The sequence below is a fragment of the Gavialis gangeticus genome, unplaced genomic scaffold (assembly GCF_001723915.1).
Source record: "Gavialis gangeticus isolate Ggan-Ray unplaced genomic scaffold, GavGan_comp1, whole genome shotgun sequence".
In the NCBI taxonomy this organism is placed as follows: domain Eukaryota; kingdom Metazoa; phylum Chordata; order Crocodylia; family Gavialidae; genus Gavialis; species Gavialis gangeticus.
Window position 1 is genome coordinate 72273035 of NW_017729034.1, and position 20126 is coordinate 72293160.

Below are 20126 nucleotides of genomic sequence, written 5' to 3' on the forward strand. Positions count from 1 at the left end.
CATACATACACCCAAGCAAAGAACTATGGGGGAAGACTTACTATAAGTAGGATTCTCCAGCCTCACGTTTGTGTGGGGGGTGGGGGGGAAGCGTACAGAGGGGGAGCTGATGGACTTTAGGCACATACAATTTTTTCATATGCTTTGAAGGGACATCTGGGAGAAAGAACCGAAATGCATTTGTTTGCAAAAAGGAAAAAAAATGCCTATTTCCTAAACAGTGGGGTTACTCAGGAACAAGCAGCTAGGTTTAGTTTTGCTCCTTTTTCAAAATCAAAAATGCAAAAAAAACCTACTTTTAAGAATCGGAAAGACTACAACAGACCTTTCTAAATAAGTCAGGTCAAATCTTGCTTCTTGCATAATCAATTGCTTCAGCAGATAAGTTTGTTGATGGAGAATGGACCCAAGTCATCATTACGCAGATTCACAGTGTTAAAAAAAAAGTTCTCTCAAGAGGATAAGAGTCACAAAGTACTGCTGATTCTGATCAAAAAGCAAAGGTCAGTTCCGTAATTCCAACAAAGCACAAAACTATGCATTGCTTACAACAGCAGAACTAAATGAGATGGGGAGTCCATATCACAAGATCTACACGTAAGTAGATACAATGCAACATGTCACTAACCACTCTGTAAGGAGTGGGCACTTCATTAGAATGAAACAGCTCAATTCTCACTTTTATGAGAGCATTGTTCTTGCCCAATTATGAGCAGAATTCTACTGTCACGTGCCAGAAGTGCATGCAGTGCCAATAACAGAAACTAGCTCAGTTATTTAACCAAGTGAGAAACTGCTCCAATGAAACCATTAGTCTTGCTTAAAATTACATCTTAATGAATGATCAGCTAAAAATACATGTACATGAAACATTTTAAGAGTCAAGCACTTCCCTCAGATTCCCCTGGGCAGTTCACACCAGCATCAACAGTGTGCACAACTGTGATATCAATTTGTTTGCATCCTAAAATCTCAGGATCAGTTTAAAATGGCCAAGTCAGTTCTCTTTTACGGCTGACTTTTATTGTTTTAGGTTTTAGTGACAATGAACCATCCCATGGGAGCTGGAATACCCAAGCTGTTGGGTCCAATTAACGACCAACTATTTCAGACTTCTGACAGGGGGAGCGTATGTAAGCCAAGGTAATTTCTAAGGGGAAGGACTGACAGGAAGAGGCAAAATTTGAAAAGGGAGTGAGGGAGTCAACTGTATCACCAGTGTACAAATGGAAAAACTGAGGCAAAAAAATAAATTTAAGATTTTGTGCTAAAAAGCAATGTGTAAAACTGGCACGTTCTGGACAGATTTGTCAATGCATGTTCATTTATTACTGCAAAGTATTTACTATTGTTAACCCTGCTGAAGCAGGCAACCCCCAGCACATGTACTAGATCATGGCATGTGAAGACATTTTACTTGGCACACCAGCCCTCAGCATGGATGGTGTGGGAGTTGCAAGGGGCCCAATCCTTCTTGTGGCAGCACAGCCCCAGCCCCTTTCCTGCTGTCTACCCCAAGGCACATGTGCACCTGCTGCCAGCAATGAGCCAGCCTGGGGCTCTGCGGACCCCAGTACAGCTGCTTGCAGCCTCCCCACTGCCTGATGCGAGCGGGCTCTGCAGTGGGTGGCAAGGACCTGCCCAGAGGTCAGGCCTGTTGTGCTGTCCAACTTGGTACATTACACCAGGGTGGACAGTGGGGAAGGGGCCGGGGCTGTGCTGCTACAAAAAGGATCAGTCCCCTCACAGTTCCCCTGCCATCCCCTCTTGGTACACCAACATCTTACAAGTAGATGTTGTGATTTATTTGGCACTGCCCCAAAATGTCTTTCAAAGGAATACTAAGGAAAAGCTTAGCCATGAACGGAACCAAATTTTCCACTTCCCAATGCTGTGCTTTAAACAACAGATCATGTGTTGCCTTTTTACTCCCAAAACATGTTAGTATTTTATTCATTGTATTTAATTGGAAGGGCAAGGCTTAAACAATTTCCTGCCCAGCTAATCTTAAACATGCTTGTTACTTAATTAAAATCTACCCTGGTGTAGGAACTAAGGTTAAGTAAACCTAATCAATACACATTGAAAGGAAAAAGCTGCAAATAGCAGATACAGATTTGCAACAATGTACTCTACACACACCCCCAGATATGAAACGCTAGCCTCATTAAAACACATCTATGAGAGTAAATTTTTTGAACTTATAAAAAAAAATTAATAAAATAAAAACCGTTTTTAAATGACAACCTTACCTACAATTCCAATGAAGATTGTCAAACCAAAGCAAATAAAGAATACAACAAAGACTAGGACAAAGTGCCGCTTGGACAGCGTGTATAGCCGCATTGGTGCCAACCTGGAGGGAACAAATAAAAGCACAAATTATTAATCAGTGGTGGTTTGTATAAAAATGGAATAAAACAGTTTTTCCTCAATAAAAGCATTATAAACAATTTCCAGTGCAAAGAAGCCACCAGGCAGACTGTTTTACTGGGGTAGTATAAATTCTTTCAAGCCACGCGCATTTGGAAAAAAAAACAAAAACACAAAACAAAACAAACTTTACAAAAGTTACTATTCTTTTTTCTGCATTTTTATTGTCAAGATGCAAATATGAGTTAGTGTCTCTTCTAGCTTAGAAAGGGTGTATGTTATACATTCTAGCTCAGCTATCTGCAATGTAAAGGACCCGTGAAGGTTATTATGAGGTTATCATACGTGGTTTGAAGATAAAGCTCAAGTGGCATGTGTCATCATCATAAAACTTACACACATTTATGTGGTCTTAATCAGTCTTCTGTGTAAACATGTTCTTGAACTTAATCACTATAGTCAGGGGTCTACCGAACTTGAGGAGGTACCTGGCTGTTCATGGGGAGATTGTGGGGCCACTCCTTTTTGTTTCCTGCCGGCAGGCTGGGCAGCCAGACCACAGAGCCATGAGGAGTACTGGGGCTCCTTCTAGGGAGCCAGTATTTTACTTTCAGTAAGTTTTACTTTTTTCCCCTCCTGTGGATTTCCCAGGCATTGCCAGATTTCAGAGGCAGTGCTGGGTTTCACACTTTCCACAAAATTGCAATTTCAGTAGGTTTCCACCCACAGCAGGATGAGATACAACACCAGACCCTAATTCTGCCTGCATCCAGCTGCATGGAATACAGACATGAATTCTGTTATATCCCATCAAGGTTTGCAACCAACTAAAAATGATAATGCTTATGTACAGGATATATAAATCACCAACTACCTTGGAAATCTAATCCAGCACAGCAAGACGCAGCATTTTAGTCAGGGTGATGTATGTATCCATATGTAAGCAGCACAATCTTGGGTTTTAGACTTAAGTTAATATTACGGCATTTTAAATAGAAAGGTAGTATAAAAGTGTGTTACAGCAGACACTCCCCAACTGTTCTGCAAGCCCCTCCAGAGCAAAGCTGGAAAGCTTCTGCCCCAGTTCATCAGAGCACTTGCTGGAAAAGAGGTTTCCAACCTGCATTCCTTATTCATAGGGCTACAGCATCAGGGGACAATGAGACAGGACAGTACAGTATTGGATACATCTTTCTGAAGCAGATAGCTGCCAGTTATTTTAAACATCTTAGTGGTCTACTACAAGAGGTAAAAACCTATATATACAACATGCCCTTTTGCTGCTCTTTGCACGTTTGGTGGGGGTTGGTACAATTTGAGAATGGATAAAAAGCATTGAACAAATGCACCTGAAATTCAGCATCAAGGTACTTGTGACAGAAAGCTTGGCTAGCCCCCAGATGGTTTCAGTCTTTTGCATATTGCAGTCCCACTAGGAACTGCAAGTAGCCCCCAAATTGTTTCAGTCATTTGCATACCACAGGAAGAACGGGAAGTTAATGTTGTCCTTAAAACAAAACAAAACAGCATCAAACATGTTACTGGCATGAAAACAAAGAGGCTTAAGACTTTTAAAAGCCATATAACAGCCTTCCCCATAAGCTTTCACAAGAACAATTTTTCACTCACTGGCAGTAGTATTCACACCCCCTGTATGGCTGCTCTTAGTATCATAGAAGTAAAGGCATCCCTCTGCACAGCTCAGATCTTTGACCAGAGGGAGCCAGGATCATCTGGAAGCCTGCCAAGGAGACTCCCTGGACTGCCCCCAGCTTTGGGAGAGGCAGGCTTGACAAAGGGCAGAGATAGAGAACAGCTGGCCACATTCTACCCCGCAAATAGTTTTGTTTAAGCAAGGAGGCAGCAATTCATAGAACTTGCAGTCTTTCAGACTACCAAGTACTATATAAATATAAGATCATTAAAACATGGCCCCAAGGTGTGAAGTTTTAAACACCTGAATCCAACTCACTCCTGTGGGGGCGGGGATTAGGGAATGAAAAGGGGTGGGAAAATAAAAAATAAGCCTGTATAAGCACAATGCTTAAGGTAGAAATGCAGAAGCTAACAGAGCTGCAAGTGAGTCACTGTCCACAGTACAAGTTTGCAAAAACTGGCTTTACAGGATAATCATGGTAGCACCCTGCAAACACAGCCCAGGTTCTCGTGGTGTGACAGTGCCGTAAGACATAAACACAGGAGAAAACACCTGGCTGACTGACTATACAGAAGTAACACTCTCCACAGGTCTGTAACATGCACAAATAAAAACAGATCAGAAAAAAATAATTCCAATGCATCTGTTTCACAAATTTTCATTCTAGGCACACATTTTTCAGAAAGTGCTATTTTTCTGTAGGCCATGCCCCTTTATATTAAAAATATCAAAGGAAACTTCCTCCTTTAGACTAAGAGCTTATCTACACAGCTTCTATTATAATTTAACTTGGCCAGTTTATGCCAAGCACCAAGTACAGATACATTTATACCAGTACAAAACTGTTCATCTTGTTAGATTTCCTCAGTATTTATAAATAAGTGACACAATACATTTCTTTTGCATGATTTTCTGAGAGCTCTTTCATTTCTATATATTTTCTATATTTTATTTAGGAATGACACACACAGGGTATTTTTTGAATGGCACTGGGAAAGTCACAAATACCTATCTTGGTGGCAACAATCTATCTTGAGAAGGCATCCCAGCAGGAAGCACCAAATGGGATTTTGACAGGGAGCCCAGAGGCACAGAAATCTAAGAAGGTTGAGCAGCTGTCCCTGGAACTATCCCATGAATTAGGATAACCCAATCTGACACCGCAGCTTAGTAAGTAACCATCCCATATGTAACGAGTATTTTGTGGGACAGTGGCTGAAGGGAGGCAAGTGGCCAGAGATTTCATAGAAGTTGCTGCCTGCTGTGCAACAGGATAGTCTAGCTGTCATGCTGCTAGATGCAAATTCCTTAAAAACCGAGGTGAACAAGGTCATGGGGTTAGTTCACTTTAGCTGAACCAGCTTGGACTATCCCTGTCCTGGGCTCACATACCTGAGACGGAGGAACGGGGAGAAGACCCATCGGAAAAGAACATTCTCTCCCACCCACACACCCCCAGTCATATTTTGCTGTCCTCAAACTAGGGATGCTGTCCTTGAACAGGGCAGTTATTAGTAGGTCACTCTATGGGGATTAAGCTAACTTAAAGGTAACCCTTTGCATCCCTCTTAGCCAATCCTTCTTTCTCCGGGAACCAGGAAGGTGGAAAGGAGAAGGGACCACCACAGGACCAAAGCTAGGTTCAACACACCATCTTTTGCAAACTCTCTAATGCTGCCATGTTTATCCATGACAGACTGAATCCCTTAGGCATTTTTACACATGTTCTGGGGATGGGGGAAGAAGGAGTGCACTAATTAAAGCAGCTGCAACATTTGGTGCATCAGTGCCCCCATGCTTCAAAATGGTGGAGGAGTGCTTTGAGTTCAACATGCAGAAGCTGCTGGGGGCACACTAATTGGCACGCTGTAATTACAGTGTGTTGGAGCAGCCTCCCCACATGTCTACAGGCACGCCTTGATGTTAAGTGAACAGTTTCTGCCTCTTTCCTCAATCTAAATAGCATCCCTCCCCCGCATCCCTCAGTATAAAAACTAAACGGACACTTATCCTTTTACATGCCACACCCCTTTATTCAGCCTGCAGTCTAGAAAACTCTTATTTTTTTCTGGTCTGGACACCATGCCAGAAATCTGCAAGGAGACTGTTCCTTCCTCCTGCCTGTACCAAACGGAGGCTCTGATGCTGAGCAGAGCGCTTGCAGGAGAGCACCAGCAGGATGCACTGGCAGGATAGCCAAAGGCATTTGCTTTGGGACAGCTGGAGGGTATCTGTGAACCACAAGGCTTTGTTCTCTTTCAGCTGCTACAGTTCCCTGTCCCCTTCCCTTCCTACTGAGTGCAAAAAGGAGGGTGCTGGCCACTCCTCATTTCTGCATTGCCAGTCAAAAGGTTATGGGGTTTTTTTAATTCAAAGCACCTTGCCCAGGGGGCCAGCTCCCCACCATCTCACTACTAGGAGCTAGGAAGCAGAGATGTTGGTTGTGGCTGTGTTGGCCTAAGGACCAGGTTCTTTGGGTAGATGTGGTATCTTTTATTAGACCAACTAAGAATTTGAAAAAAAGTTCTTTGCAAGCTTTTGGGCACAAACACCCATCGTCAGGCACAGGGAGACTGCTGCCATTATGTTCTCCAAGGTAGAAAAGAAGCAAATTTACAACAAGCATATCTGGAGTATCAGATGTCAGGCAGGTTGTAATGTATCATAAATCCAAAGTCAATATTAAGTCCATGATTTTTTGTATCCAGTAGATAGTAGGAACCAGAGATGGTGCAGGATTCCTAAGCTTTCTATGTTATTCCTGCAAAGGTTTCCTGTGAATGGCCAAACTCAGTACATGCCGAGTTTGGGCCGTTTTTTTTTTTCTTAAACAAACTTCACGTTCCCTTCTACTATGCTAACCCCTCCCCACCCCATTTTTGCTACATGACTTGGCCAGCCACACAAACACACACTAAGAAGTCATGGAGTAGGAAAAGGACCAAAACTTATGTACAGGAAAGATATTACAGCATTTATAACCATTCTATCTGCCTGTTAACTTGCCATGGGGCTACTGCAGTAATTCTAGGAACTTTTGTTCAGTTAAGTGCCCAAAGCCATAATATATCACTGCCCCCAGCACTCAGCAGGCCACAGCGGCAGCGAGGAGCAAGTGGAACACAGGAACACAGCACAATCAATCCAGTGCATACTCATGCTCCTTATGATGCCATGGTCAGTGCCAAACAGTTATTTTTTTTACTATTGATGGAAAACAAACAGGTGCTTGAAAACAGCTGACACTCCACCCCTTCAGCTGCAAAAGCTTCTCCCAATCTAGGACATGTCAGCCTTCCCTGCTGGTTCTGTAATTCTGTGGCCCAGGGACAAACACAGTACCAATTTCCTAATGTCTAAGCCTCTGCCTGGTGTGAAAACTTAAATTAGATGGTCTTTATTGCCAGGAGCAGGCTGAACTCCACATACAGAGTCAGAACTAATTAGGGCTGCAAACTATTAGGGAATACCCAATAAATCCCTTCACCATCATCTCCACCCACCAGAAATGCCACCAGGTCCCTTGGAGGCAATTCTCAAGTGTTGTTATCCAAATAGCAGGCTCTCCAATGGACAGGCACCCAGGTCTTCCCCCATCAGGACAGTATCTTCTGTACTCTGTTTCAGGCACCCGGGGAAAAGAGTTGGGAATTTACTGCAGGGTGTGTTAGTATGCCATGAGTAGCCACAGTAGTATGGAAGTGTCCTGCTGGCAAACCTAGTTTAAAAATGTCCTTTCCAGCACCCGGGTACTCAACGGGGGCCTGAAGAGCTGAAGCTCAGGTATCTGAACAGGAAAGGAGAACTTGGATGCAGTAACTGGCAAAGATTCACTCTTACACAAAAGCTGGCAACCTTTTCAAGCCACAGACCAGAACAACCTGGCTCCAATCAGGGCAGCTTTGGGGACATGTCACTAGTGGAGGCCTTTCCCTGTGCCCAAGCTGAAGCCAGGCACCTGGGAGCTCAACCTGCACTGTTGCTACTTCCCCCTCTCCCCATCCCTCACCTTCCAGCTGCTATATGGGCACAGCTGAAAGCTGTCCAGCCTCAGCACAGCTCCTCCCTGCTCAATGTGAGCAGGGGCATGGGCACAGTCAAAGCCCTCTGGCTGGTTGTGGCTTGCAAGGCTGTAGTTTGCTGACCCCTGCTCTAGTATACAGCCAATATTTTCAGATCTTCTGCCACTCTTGGGAACTGACAAAGGCAGGTTTGTCCCCATCAGCAGAAATTCCAGCTGGATATCTGGGTTCAGCTGAAAAAGCACAAGTTAAATTACACCCTCAAAATTCAAAAGGCCTCTCCAATTTCATAATGGGGAGTTGTGGAACCAGACTTTTGAAAGTCTCCAGCACATAACTTACTGGCTCTCTAGCAAAGACCTGGAACACCACTTTCTTCTACACTGGGGTATTTTAAGAATACTTATGTATGTTGCCTTAAACAAAAAGCCATGCAGTTGAGTCAGAGCACCAGGAAGGACCCCCATTAATACCATTCCTCTTCTGCCACTGTCAGGAAGAAAAAAGCAAAAAGGGAGCAAAGCCAATTTTACCATGTTTTTTTGTGAATTGAAAATAAAAAAGTTTATTCAGCATTCTGAGAAAGATTGATTTCAAACCCCAAAGCCTGGGTAGCTGGTAATGAAAGCAAGTAAACACAGCATTCCAGCTTTGATAAAAGTTGCAGTTTGCTGGCGTACCAGTAATGTGGGGGGAATCCGAGTTTGTAAGAGACCATGAATAACACCTTCGTTCCTGTGTAATGATTGTACATCACTTACCTCCTGCAACTGACAGGTCTCATCACACAGAAAACCCCTTTTTCTGGGTAGAATAACCCACGTGATAACACTCAAATAGTCACTACATCCCAGCTTATAACTAGTGGGAGGCCAAACAAAGGCATCAGCATCCCTTCCTCTCCCCTTTCAGAAGCCAACTCTGTGCTCCAGCCACCTTCCTCCTCTCCTGCAGTAGCCGTAGTAGATAGATGGGGTCATCAATAAGGCAGGAGAATACCACTGATGACTGTCAAGGTCAGAAGGGAGAAAGTTCCAGCTCAACCAAGCACATAAGCCTACAGTCACCCCCACACCCTGGTGTCACGCATCTTGCGCATGCTACCAACTCCTTGGCTCTACAGGTTAGGCAGATTATGGGCACAATGCATACCATTAAATGCACAACCACAATTAGGAAAATGCATTCATTGAAACCCCTTGATAATTTTTGCATACTTCCTTAATTGCCATTACATGAAGTTGCAAAACCTCTGCACTGTAAATCTGCCCAATACTCTTTCCAATGATAAACTGATTACAAAAGGTTTGCGGCTGAACAGGAGTCATTTGCTTTCACTCTGCAATGGTTACCAATTCCCGTACTTCTATGGGCTCCTCATCCTTGTTAATTGCCAAGCCCAATTTAGAGAGGTGCTCCAGCGACCACGTGTTATTCTTACTAGGGGTGCACCATAGAGATGTTTTGGGCCGATACCAATGGCAGATTTTTAATGAGCCGTATCAGCCGATACTGATCCAATTCTGACATGCAGCCCCACATCTTGGAGAGTGGCATCTGGCTGGTAAGTCTGTTGTAGGGAAAAAGGCGACGGGGAAGGAAAAGGGTGTGGAGCGGGTAGATCAAGGCCCCAGCTGTGAGGAAAGGAGTGGAGCTGGGGTAGGGGCAAGCACTACACAGCTGGGGGCAGGACACAAGATGGAGCCCCTTGTCTGGGGGGTGTGGGGTGGGAGCAGTGACTTCCACCACTGTATGCACCTCAGGAGAGCATAGGGAGCGTGTGCCACCAGATCTGTGTGGGGCTGTCGCTGCAGGCTGGGGCCAGGGCTGCGCTGGGCTCTTCCCAGAGTGGGGTTAGGCCAAGCTGCACTCAGGGCACACAGCAGCAGCAGCACTAAGAGCAGTGGCTAGGGTGAATTCTGGGGTGGCTCTAGCCCCTGCAACCTCCACTCCCAGCACCACCACTGCCCACCCTGAGTGCAGCCCGGCCCTGCCGGGAATAGCCCAGCACAGCCCTAGCTGCAACAGCAGCCCACCCTGCTCCGCATGCAGATCTGGGAGGGCACATGTCACCCCATGCCCTCCCAGGGTGAATACAGCAACAGGATCTCTCCCCCACCCCCCCAAGTCCCCTGTGCAAGTCACGGCTCTGTCCCATGCCCCACCCAACCTCACTGCAGGGGCCTTGATCTGTGCCTCCCCCATGCCCCTTCCCCCAAAACAGACTTAACAGCGAGATCCAGCTGCTCTCCATGCTACCAAGCTGTGCTGCGTGCTGCACTGTGGCTGTATGCATGCATGTGGCATTTATCAGCCACATCAGACAAAAAGAGCTGACTGCCAATACTCTCAATTTTCTTCAAATCGGTGCTGGTCTGATACGGGACTGATGCATCAGTGCACCTCTTATTGCCATCAGACAAGAACCTTGGCTGCAGTTTAGAGGTGCTCCCTGTGCAATATCACGCTCCCCTGTTCTGAACACACTATTCACCTGGAACAGTCATTCATGCCTTGATCATTTCTGGACACCTGGCAAAAGGCGGGAGTCAAATGATCCACACGTACACCACTTCCTAGGTGGGTTTCCAAGTGCTAAGCACATGGACAGCTGGGATGCACGCAACAGTAAGTGAGGCACATGCTTTGATATGTGCAGAACAAATGCAATAGGCACACACAGACACTGGCATCTTTGCTGGTAACAAGCTAAAGTATGTGCCTATGCCATACTTATCAATAATGATTACGCTAGATAAAGAAGTGGGGTCAAATTTAATGCAGTCCTGAGCCGAGTAAAGGAGAACAGCAAAGAACCCAGAAAAAGATGATGAAGCCAGGGGGAAGAAACATCCACACAGGGTGGCTTTAGGGTCAACAAATCCATACCAACTTTGTCATTTGCTTCTGCTGTGTTCCATGAAAGCTCTAAATCTATGGATAAAACTACTAAATAAATGGGAGCTGGGGGAGGGGAGAATACATTTTTACTATAATTCTAGGAGGAAAATCATCAATAATTAGAGGTGCACTGATATATCAGTCATATATCAGATTGGCACCGATAAAAGGAAAATTAACATAATTGGCTTTTTTTGGCTAGTGTAGCCAATAATGTCACCAATAAATGCCACCTGCATGTGCACTGTGTGCACGCAGCCAGGAATGCAGCTTGGAGAGCAGCGTCTGGCTGGTAAGTCTGTGGGAAAGAAGCGGCACGGGGGGGCGGCAGATCGAGGCCCCCTCACAGTGAGGGAGGGAGTGGGGCACGGGCTGGTCAGCCAGCGCAGTAAATGCAACCCCTGGAGTGGAACAGAGCTGTAGGTGGCTCATCCAGGGGGCATGTGCTCCCCATATTTGTGCATGGGGTGGGGGCAGGCTGCCTGCTGCAGGCTCAAGGCTACAGGCCATGCCAACCTCTTTCCAACAAAGGAGCTGGGCTGTGGTTGGGGCAGGGCAGGAAAGGGTGGCTATGGGGAATTTTGGAGCAGCTATAGCTCATCCCATAGCCACTCCTCCCAGCACCACCCCCACCTGCCCCAAGCACAGCCCCAGCCTAGCCCCCACACCAGGAAGAGGCTAGCGCAGCCCCGGTGCCAAGCCTGCAGTGGGCAACCCGCCTCTGCCCAGCACATATCCAGGGTGACACGTGCTCCCATGTCTCCCCTGGTGTTGTGCACAGCAGCAGGGAGCTGCCCCCGCTCTCCACCCCCTGCACCTCCCGGACGAGCCATTTGTGGGGTCGTATTCACCCCCTTGGCTGGGCAGCGCCTGCCCCTGCCCCACTCTCTCCCTTACTGTGGGAGACTCAATCTGCACACCACCTCCCCCTCCCTCCCCCCGACCTCCTTCTACACCACAGACTTACCAACAGGAGGCTACTCTCCAAACTGCCAGGCTGTATTCCTGTATGTTAGCTATTGGACTCATATCAGCCAATATGGCTGGTTAATAATTGGCCATTGGTATTAGCCAAGAAAATGTTTCACTGTACCCCTATCAATAATCTTTCCAATTTTGGAAGCAAGCAATTCTGATGATACTCTCTGGGCACGTGCCATAACTACGGTGCATTAATGAACACGTAGACGCACCCGCTGATTCCAGAGTAAGACCACTTTAGTTGCCCTAGAGAGGGGATTTGAATGCGATGATCCCAAGACTTCCAGAGCATGCCAGACTTCTCTAGTAATCTACTTACTTACTGGGACACAGAAAACACCCTTTCCATCTTCTTTTCTGCATTTATTTTATTTTCAGCTTCAGAAGTAGAAAGGAATTCTTACAAATCTCAACCAGTCAGACTCTCTCTTAGATGATGTGTGTTCTTTTTAAGTTACTGCCAAACTTTTCATTACAACATTACTACAGCCATAGGCCAAGTTGCAACATTTTTGACCCCCGAGCTGTAGATCTCAATGAAGAACTTTACACATTTTAACATAGTGATACCAAATTAATTATTAGGTATCTAAATTAACAGATTACTGGTGTTAAAATGAGCCTGCAGACTTCAACCACAATCTCTGAAGCCATTTGCTGTGAACCTGCCGGAGTTTAAGCTCATCAGAGCCACAATGTTCTATCACCTGAACTGTACTAAAACACCAAGACAGACTGACATATTGGCAATTTACCCTAGCATCTATATCAGATTTGTTCTAAAGGTCACTAATTTTGGCAGGTGCAAAAACAGACACCCTATGACTTGCGTCACTACAGTCCAATAGCTGTTTTCATAAGAGCAAAAATAAGAACACCTCAGCTAAACTTCAATTAACATAAAAGTAACATTCTACAGTAGTTTCTATCAGGGACAGCCTTTTCTATTGTCCCCCATTCAACATTCAGTTCCTCTGTTAACTTGCCTTGTTCCAATCCACAGATAGAAGCATATGAGAGACAGGTAAAGTAATCCCTCTATGTACTTATTATTAAACCTATAAGAGGCTCTTGTCCTATACTATACTAATTATATAAATGCAAGTTGATAATCTCCTACTAAAAGCTTCCCTAACAAACAGTTGTCAAAGTCTGTTCACATCACCTCTGGGAAAGGCAAAGCATAAGTTACGTGATCTCTAAAGGTTTGCTCAAATGGTAAGCAAACTTTACTGAAGTCATCCATTGTGACTGGACAAATGTAGACAAAGGCGTATGTACACGTATCAATACAGAGTATGTCAACACTGCAATGCAAAGAGAGGCAGTTTAGCCAGGACACAAGCAGTTTAGTGTTGGCTAACTGTTTGTTTAGTGACCCATCACCTCAGGAAGTCTTGCAACTCGTCCTAAGTCCCAGGACACTGCAACCAGATTGCTACCAACACCTGCACTAGTTTGCAGCTAGCTTGGTTATGCCTACAATATACTGCTGCCATTGCAGAGTAAACCAGGGCTGTCAAACTTGTCAGGCCCCTCAAGCCAGATCCAGACTGTGGTGGAGCTCCTTGTGGGCTGGATCTAGACCCCAAGGAACTTCATGGCCCTGATCCAGACCCACCTCCAGCAACATGGTGAGGAACTGGTGCTCACCCTCTGCTGCCAACATGCATCCACAACAGAGTTCCCTACCCTAGATCTCAGCAGTGCACACCACCCACCCCTGTTGGTCTTGCCTTCAAGTCCCCAGCCTCTCACAAGCCAGATCCATCCTGTGGACCATGTGTTTGACATCCCTGGTATAGATGTGTCCACAGACTGGAAGACACAGAAAGGGGTGTCAAAACTTAGCCCTCCAATGCTAAGTATCCAGATTTCCAGGAACTCTGAATTAATTCATTATGGAAACTGCCAACTGACCAATTCCTGAAAAATTTAAATAACTACTAAACTGTAATATTTCAGTGACCACTAATTAATATTTAATTTAGCTTTTAAGATCAAGTAACATCCCAGTTCAGACCACCACCGAAAGCAATTGCTCTCATGCTAATTGTCTTTTAAACTCAGAGAAGCCACAATAGTGCATGAACTGCAAGCATACAATCCACAGTGACACATTAGCAACAATGTTTTGAACATGCAGCTAGCCAGTCACCCTCTTCTATGAACATTATTTTTATCATAGAAGCACAAGCACTTCTTACCGTACTTCTCACCCAAGGATCTCAGAGCACCAAGTATACCTATTTTACAGATGGGGAAGCTGTGGCACAGGGGAAATTAAGTGGTTTGCTGAATGTAGCCCAGGAGGCCAGTGTCAAAACAGGGAGTAGAACCCAGGTCACCTGCACTCTTTTAGTCTTATGGCCTCACTGATGCACTCTTCCAACCATCCCAGTCATCTCTCCATCCACACTGTTCTCTCTCATTTTAGATTGCTCAAGAGGATGATTTTGGTTGAAACTGTTTAAATATTTTAGCTACACTGAGAGAGGGGTGCTTAGCCATGGTAACCTGAAGTCAGGCAGAAAACTAACTGGTGCGGAGAGGCATGAGCTTCTGTAGGCAACAACCTACTTTGTCACCTAGAATCTAACAAAGTAGGCTGCTGCTTACAAAAGTGCATGCTTCTCTGGACCAGTTAGTTTCCAAGGTGCTACCCTGCCCCACCCCATAACTATATTTACATTCACCCATACACTCCTTCGTGATCTCTGCTCTCCCATGCTACCCAAAAGACCTCAGGTTCCTTCTTCCTAGCATGCTGCCATTATGATAACTCATGGCTGTCCAATTTATAAGCAGCTGGGAGACAAATGCCCATGGGCCCAGGGCAAGCCACAGGCCCCTCAGGCTGCACGGACACCCCCAGCTGCTGTACTACCAGATGCCACCCCACAGCACTACACTTCACTGTAAACTCCACCCTCCACTGCATCATACACTGGTGCAAGGCCCCCCCCCCCCCCCGCCCCATACCCGGGGGCAGGCCCCCCCCCCCCCCCGCCCCATACCCGGGGGCAGGCCCCCCCCCCCCCCCGCCCCATACCCGGGGGCAGGCCCCCCCCCCCCCCCGCCCCATACCCGGGGGCAGGCCCCCCCCCCCCCCCGCCCCATACCCGGGGGCAGGCCCCCCCCCCCCCCCGCCCCATACCCGGGGGCAGGCCCCCCCCCCCCCCCGCCCCATACCCGGGGGCAGGCCCCCCCCCCCCCCCCCCCCCCCCCCCAAACCCCGGGGCAAGGCCCCCCCCCCCCCCACCGCATTGCTCCCACACACAGCTCAGACTCATCCTCAGCTCCCTGGAGACCACACCATGCTGCACTTCTCTGTCCCCTGGCACAAGGGCAGACAGTGAAAACTGGAGCTTGGAGACACTGAATGCATTCAGCCAGAATGATTTGGAGAGCAGCTGCCAGGCATGAGCCTAGGGGCAACACTTTAACCCATCAAAGGCTGCGTGTGGTTCACAGGCTCCCAGCTAGACAGTCCTATAGTAGCTAATGAAAGAGGGTATAACTATATAAAAAGCTGAGACTGCTTTTAGGTAGCAATTGCTATGTAGCTGTAAATTACTGCTGTACATTACTATTTTAAAAGTGAGCTGTTTTGATTTTTAAGGTCTGCATTTATTGATGAAACCAGTTAGTCACGAGCACTTCTCTGCCATACAGATGGGCATCTAGGGCAGCGATGGGGGTTTTGTTTGTTTTAATTATTAACCATTGAGCAGCAACAGACTCTTCCATTCACTTGAACAAAGATTTCAAAGTACTTTGGAGAAAAAACAGGCGTGGATCTTCACAGTTCTCCTAGCTGAGAAATGGAGCCCTCCTCCAACTCTGGCAGCACTTGCCAGTGCCCAGGCACAGGAAGGAGTCCTTTCAGCTCAGGGAGAGGAACCTGCAGTAACTCACTTCTAGCAAGCCTGGGGGACAGTAGCAGCATAGGCTTCAGAGCAGACTACACACGGCCACAAGCCCCTGGAGATGTGTGGGGTGCTAACTCCAGGCCCCCAACACCTCCCCAGGTGCTGCTACCCAGGCTCACCCAATTCCAGCTAGCAAAGGTTGGTCTTCATGCACTTGCTGGGTGGGACAGGCTTTCCTTGGGTGTAGGACCATGGCAAGTGCCTAGCAAGCCTACAAGTGGGAACACTTGGCTCCTTGCACACTTCCTGCCTGCGCCTCTGCGTTCCTTCACTCCCCTCCCTCCAAGGGGGGCACCCAACAGCTTGAAAGCCTCCCGCCTAGAGCAACAGCTCATGAGGCATCCTGGGAAAGTGCCAGCTCTTTGCTGTCCCTCTGCTTTTAGGGTTTTTGAGGATTACAGAAAAAATGCTAGACCCATTTTCCAGATGCGGAGGACTCAGAAAGCACCCAACCGGCCAGCATAGCTGCCTTCAAGCCTGTAGATCCCGCCATGCGTTCCCTATATCGCACCACTGCACAATAAACGGCCACCCCTGCCAAATCCTCAGCCCCCCCGTTCAAAAAGGGCTCCCCCAGCCACCTGCACGTGGGCAACAACCCCAGGGCTAGTTCCTGGTCACCGAGGTGTGGCTTCGGGCTGCCCTGCCCGGGGGCTGGCACATGGAGTCTCTCCCCGCCCCGGGCAGCACGATGGCCGCGCGGACTCTGCCTCTCCCCCGCCAGCGGTGCGCGCCTCGCCAACGGTCACTCACGGGTCCATCTCGGCGCCGCATGCGCACCAGCGCAGCCCCCCGACGTCCGCCGACACCTGCCGGCTGCGAGCACCGCTCTCTCCTGGCGCGTCAGCCGGCGGCCACGCCCCCTCGGCTACGTGACTCGCGCCCGGAAGCACCAGCAGCCGCGCCTAGAACGCAGGTGGAGGGGGAAGTGACGCTACGGGATGCTGCGAAGCACATGGGGTGGTAGCGGGGCTGCTGGAAGGCGGGGCACGCGTGGTGTGCGCCAGCCCCGCCCCCAGCTCACGTGATGCTGTGTCCTGACACATCACCCACGCGCCGGAGGGGAGGAGCCGTCCCGCGCCTGGGGGGAGTGCAGCGGTGACACTGGGAAGCGCGTGCCTACGGGAGGTGGGTGTATGCAGTAACGTGGACACACACAGACAGACTGGGTATATATACACAGATACATGTGCATATGTGTGTGTATATACATATATTCACAGACATTTATACACACATATTACATATGCATGTGTGTATACACATGCATATTTATATATATATGTGTGTGTGTCTATATATATTCTACAACCATATTTACATCTAAACACATGCACATACTGGTATATATATACAGATGCACATATACATAGATATATCACATGCATGTGTGCATGCATGTGACGTGTGTGTATGCATGTGTGTAAATCACGTCACCTCATAAGAGTGTCCCAATCACCAGGCCACTATTTGGAAGAACTGTTCCAACCCTCCTGCTGAGACATGTTCGACAGTGCAGAGAAATAACATATATATATGCATATGTGCAGAAGAGTCACAGAAGCATAAGGAAAGAATATCAGAGGTCAGGACCTACCTGTGACAGTATCCAACAAATCAGATGGTGCTGCCCTTGCGACACTGCTCACACCATGCTTTGGACAGGTGGAGCATTTGATGCACTTCAAACACTCCAAAAATAGCAGAAGTGTTCCAAAATAACTTTCTAGGAAACAACTACTATTTAGAAGAGCTTCAAAATGAAGTGTTTGCCATTACATTTGCACAGGTTCTGGAGTGTCAAGGGAGGCCTTTGTCCTCTAGCATCTCAGTGCTCCTCATCTACCACTGCCAACCAGGGGAAGGGGGAGAGCAGTGGGGCAGACTATCCATGAGTACTCTCCTAGGAATTAGGCAAGGAGGAACTTAAATGACTTTCACCTAGGCGTTTTAGAAAATTTTCCCCAGGAAGACCTGAAATAATTGATTTAATTTACTAACTGCAGTTCATAGTGTTTAATGAATTTTAGTTGCAAGTGTGCACCATGTTTTGATTTTTAAAAATATCTGTATCCAAAACATTAGCTTTATTTAATAAATTTGAAGTGCTGGTTTTGTGTGTTTAATTAAATTCAAGTTGCTGTCTTAATGGAGCTTGATACAGATGTGATGGGCTAGCTGGCAGTGACCTAGCCCAGGGGTTTCAAAAGGGCAAAAGATGCTTGGAGGACTTGGGATTCCCTTTCTGCACCAATCAGGCCCCAGAGACACACCCTCCATGTTCCCTGATTGGCCCCTTGGGTCACCTGGAGGGGGTAAAAGGGGGCAGCGCATCTGATTCAGAGAAGACCTAGGGAGGGACAACAAGGAAGGGGCTTTACAGGGCTGAGCCAGTGGGGCAGGCGCAGTGCCCCAGAAGAGCCTGAAAGAGCAGGACCTGCAGGCAGCAGTGGGACCCTCAGCAGCGCGGCGTGCAGCCAGCAGGAGAGGCTCCCTGCTGGGCTCCAAGACCCCCTACAAGAGGCTGCAGCCAGCAGGAGAGTCTCCCCTGCTGCAGCAAGGATCTGAGCAGCAACCTAAGAGGCTCCCAGCTCTGCTTTCAGCTCTTCCAGTCAGAGCCCAGGCAGCTTGATGTGAGGCTGGGGCTTTGGGAAGGCTAAGACCTCTAGCAAGCTTGAGCAGTGCTACTACTGGTGGCTGTGTGGTGATACTTCTGTGCACTCCATGGGAGATCTGAGTTCAAGTCCCAGCTAGGGTGACTTGAGGTGAGTGAGATAACAAGAAGTAAATCTTCTTGCAGTGGAAAAGAGCCATTGTGTTTTTTTCCCCCCCTTTCTCCCCCTCTAGGTACCTAGGCCCTATATTTCCTTGTCATTTTGCATTTTGTGCTGTTTTATATATCACCAACCCGTATTGTTTGTTCTGCTCTCTGAGTTTTATATTTTGTTAACCCTGTTTTGTCAATGATTGTAAGTGTCTAACCTTTGTTGAATCCTGCCCCCTTGGGGCATTGTAGTGTCCACTGTACCCTCTGATTTATGCCTGTTATGTTCCCAGTATTGTTCCCTCATTAAAAGGTATATGGTTAAGTCCCCATTGATGGTCTGGCTCTGCTGTATAGGGGGAGGAGAGTCCCTACACCTCCCACAGTGCTTGTGCACCTGCTTTGATCCCTTCAGTTGAAGAGGGGGTACCTCTTGGGGTACCGCCCAGGTTACACAGATATGAACAAAAAGTTATTTATCCAGTGAATAAGAAACATATGTTTCTCCAGTTTGTTTTATGTGCCTAGGAAACGCATATTACAAATCTACTGTAAAAACTGTATTTAGTTGTAAGTCAACATGTTTTAATTGTTATATCAATCTATGAAAATACACCTTTCTTTAAAAAAACAAAAGTGTACAATGGGACAGTAGATAAAAAAACAATTACTTAAATCAGGCTTTTTGCTTCCTGACTTGTGTCATGATTTCAGTCAACTTGCTTTTTAAATCAATCCGCCCTGTGCTTGGAGCCCCAGCACCATTGCAGCTTGTTCCTGTGGTAGTAACGAAGCACCAAGCAATAGCCATACGGCTGGAGCCTCAGCAGCACCGCAGGGAAAACTTGGCATCACGATTTGTTCCTGTGGCAGTTACCAAGCACCCACAATGCAGGGTGTCTTGCCGCAGTGCTGCTGGAGCTGCAGCACTGGTTCTTGCCAGCTTGGCTGCCAGGCAATCAGACAAGAACATTTGGTACTGGAGCAACACCATGGCTAAGGACAGACAGTCAAAAAGCCTGAGGCTGAATCGATTCAGTCTCTGCAGGTTAGTCTAAACTGCATAGTCTAAATGGATGAGCAAGTGAACAGATATTCACTTTTGATTCCAGTAATACAACCACATGCCTGCAGTGGCCCAAGCCAAAAGCTGTGGGGCACTAGAGCACACCTCCCTGCTGGGCTGGAGCAGACGGTCTTAGGCCAAGGCTAGCCTGCCCACCTTGGGGGTGGGTGGGTTGCAGGGGATGTGCAAAGCATCCTGGGATGCTGAGGGACTGTAAGTTAACTTGAATCTGGAAGGGATCTGGGACATAAATTCAATAAACCGATTTAACTTAAATCAGTCTGTTACTACATCCATCCAGGTATATCTTAAACCGCTTTCAAAATGGCCAAAACCAGCTTATATGGACTGAATGTCTCTTGTGTTACAGATTTGAACTGGTTTCCAATCACTTAAATTGGTTTGTGTGTAATTTCTGTCCCCAGGGGAG

General features: G+C 47.1%; 1 protein-coding gene across 1 annotated transcript in view; it reads right to left on the reverse strand.

The window, feature by feature from the left end:
• Positions 1-16714, reverse strand: part of TMEM181 (transmembrane protein 181) — a 59090-nt gene extending 42376 nt beyond the window's left edge. The window contains exons 1-2 of the mRNA XM_019527309.1: positions 16620-16714; positions 2253-2356 (exon numbers count right to left, since the gene is read on the reverse strand). Coding sequence (XP_019382854.1) covers positions 2253-2356; positions 16620-16627 — 112 coding nt within the window. The 5' untranslated portion in view covers positions 16628-16714. The remainder of the gene's footprint in view (positions 1-2252; positions 2357-16619) is intronic.
• Between the last annotated feature and the right edge of the window lie 3412 nt (positions 16715-20126).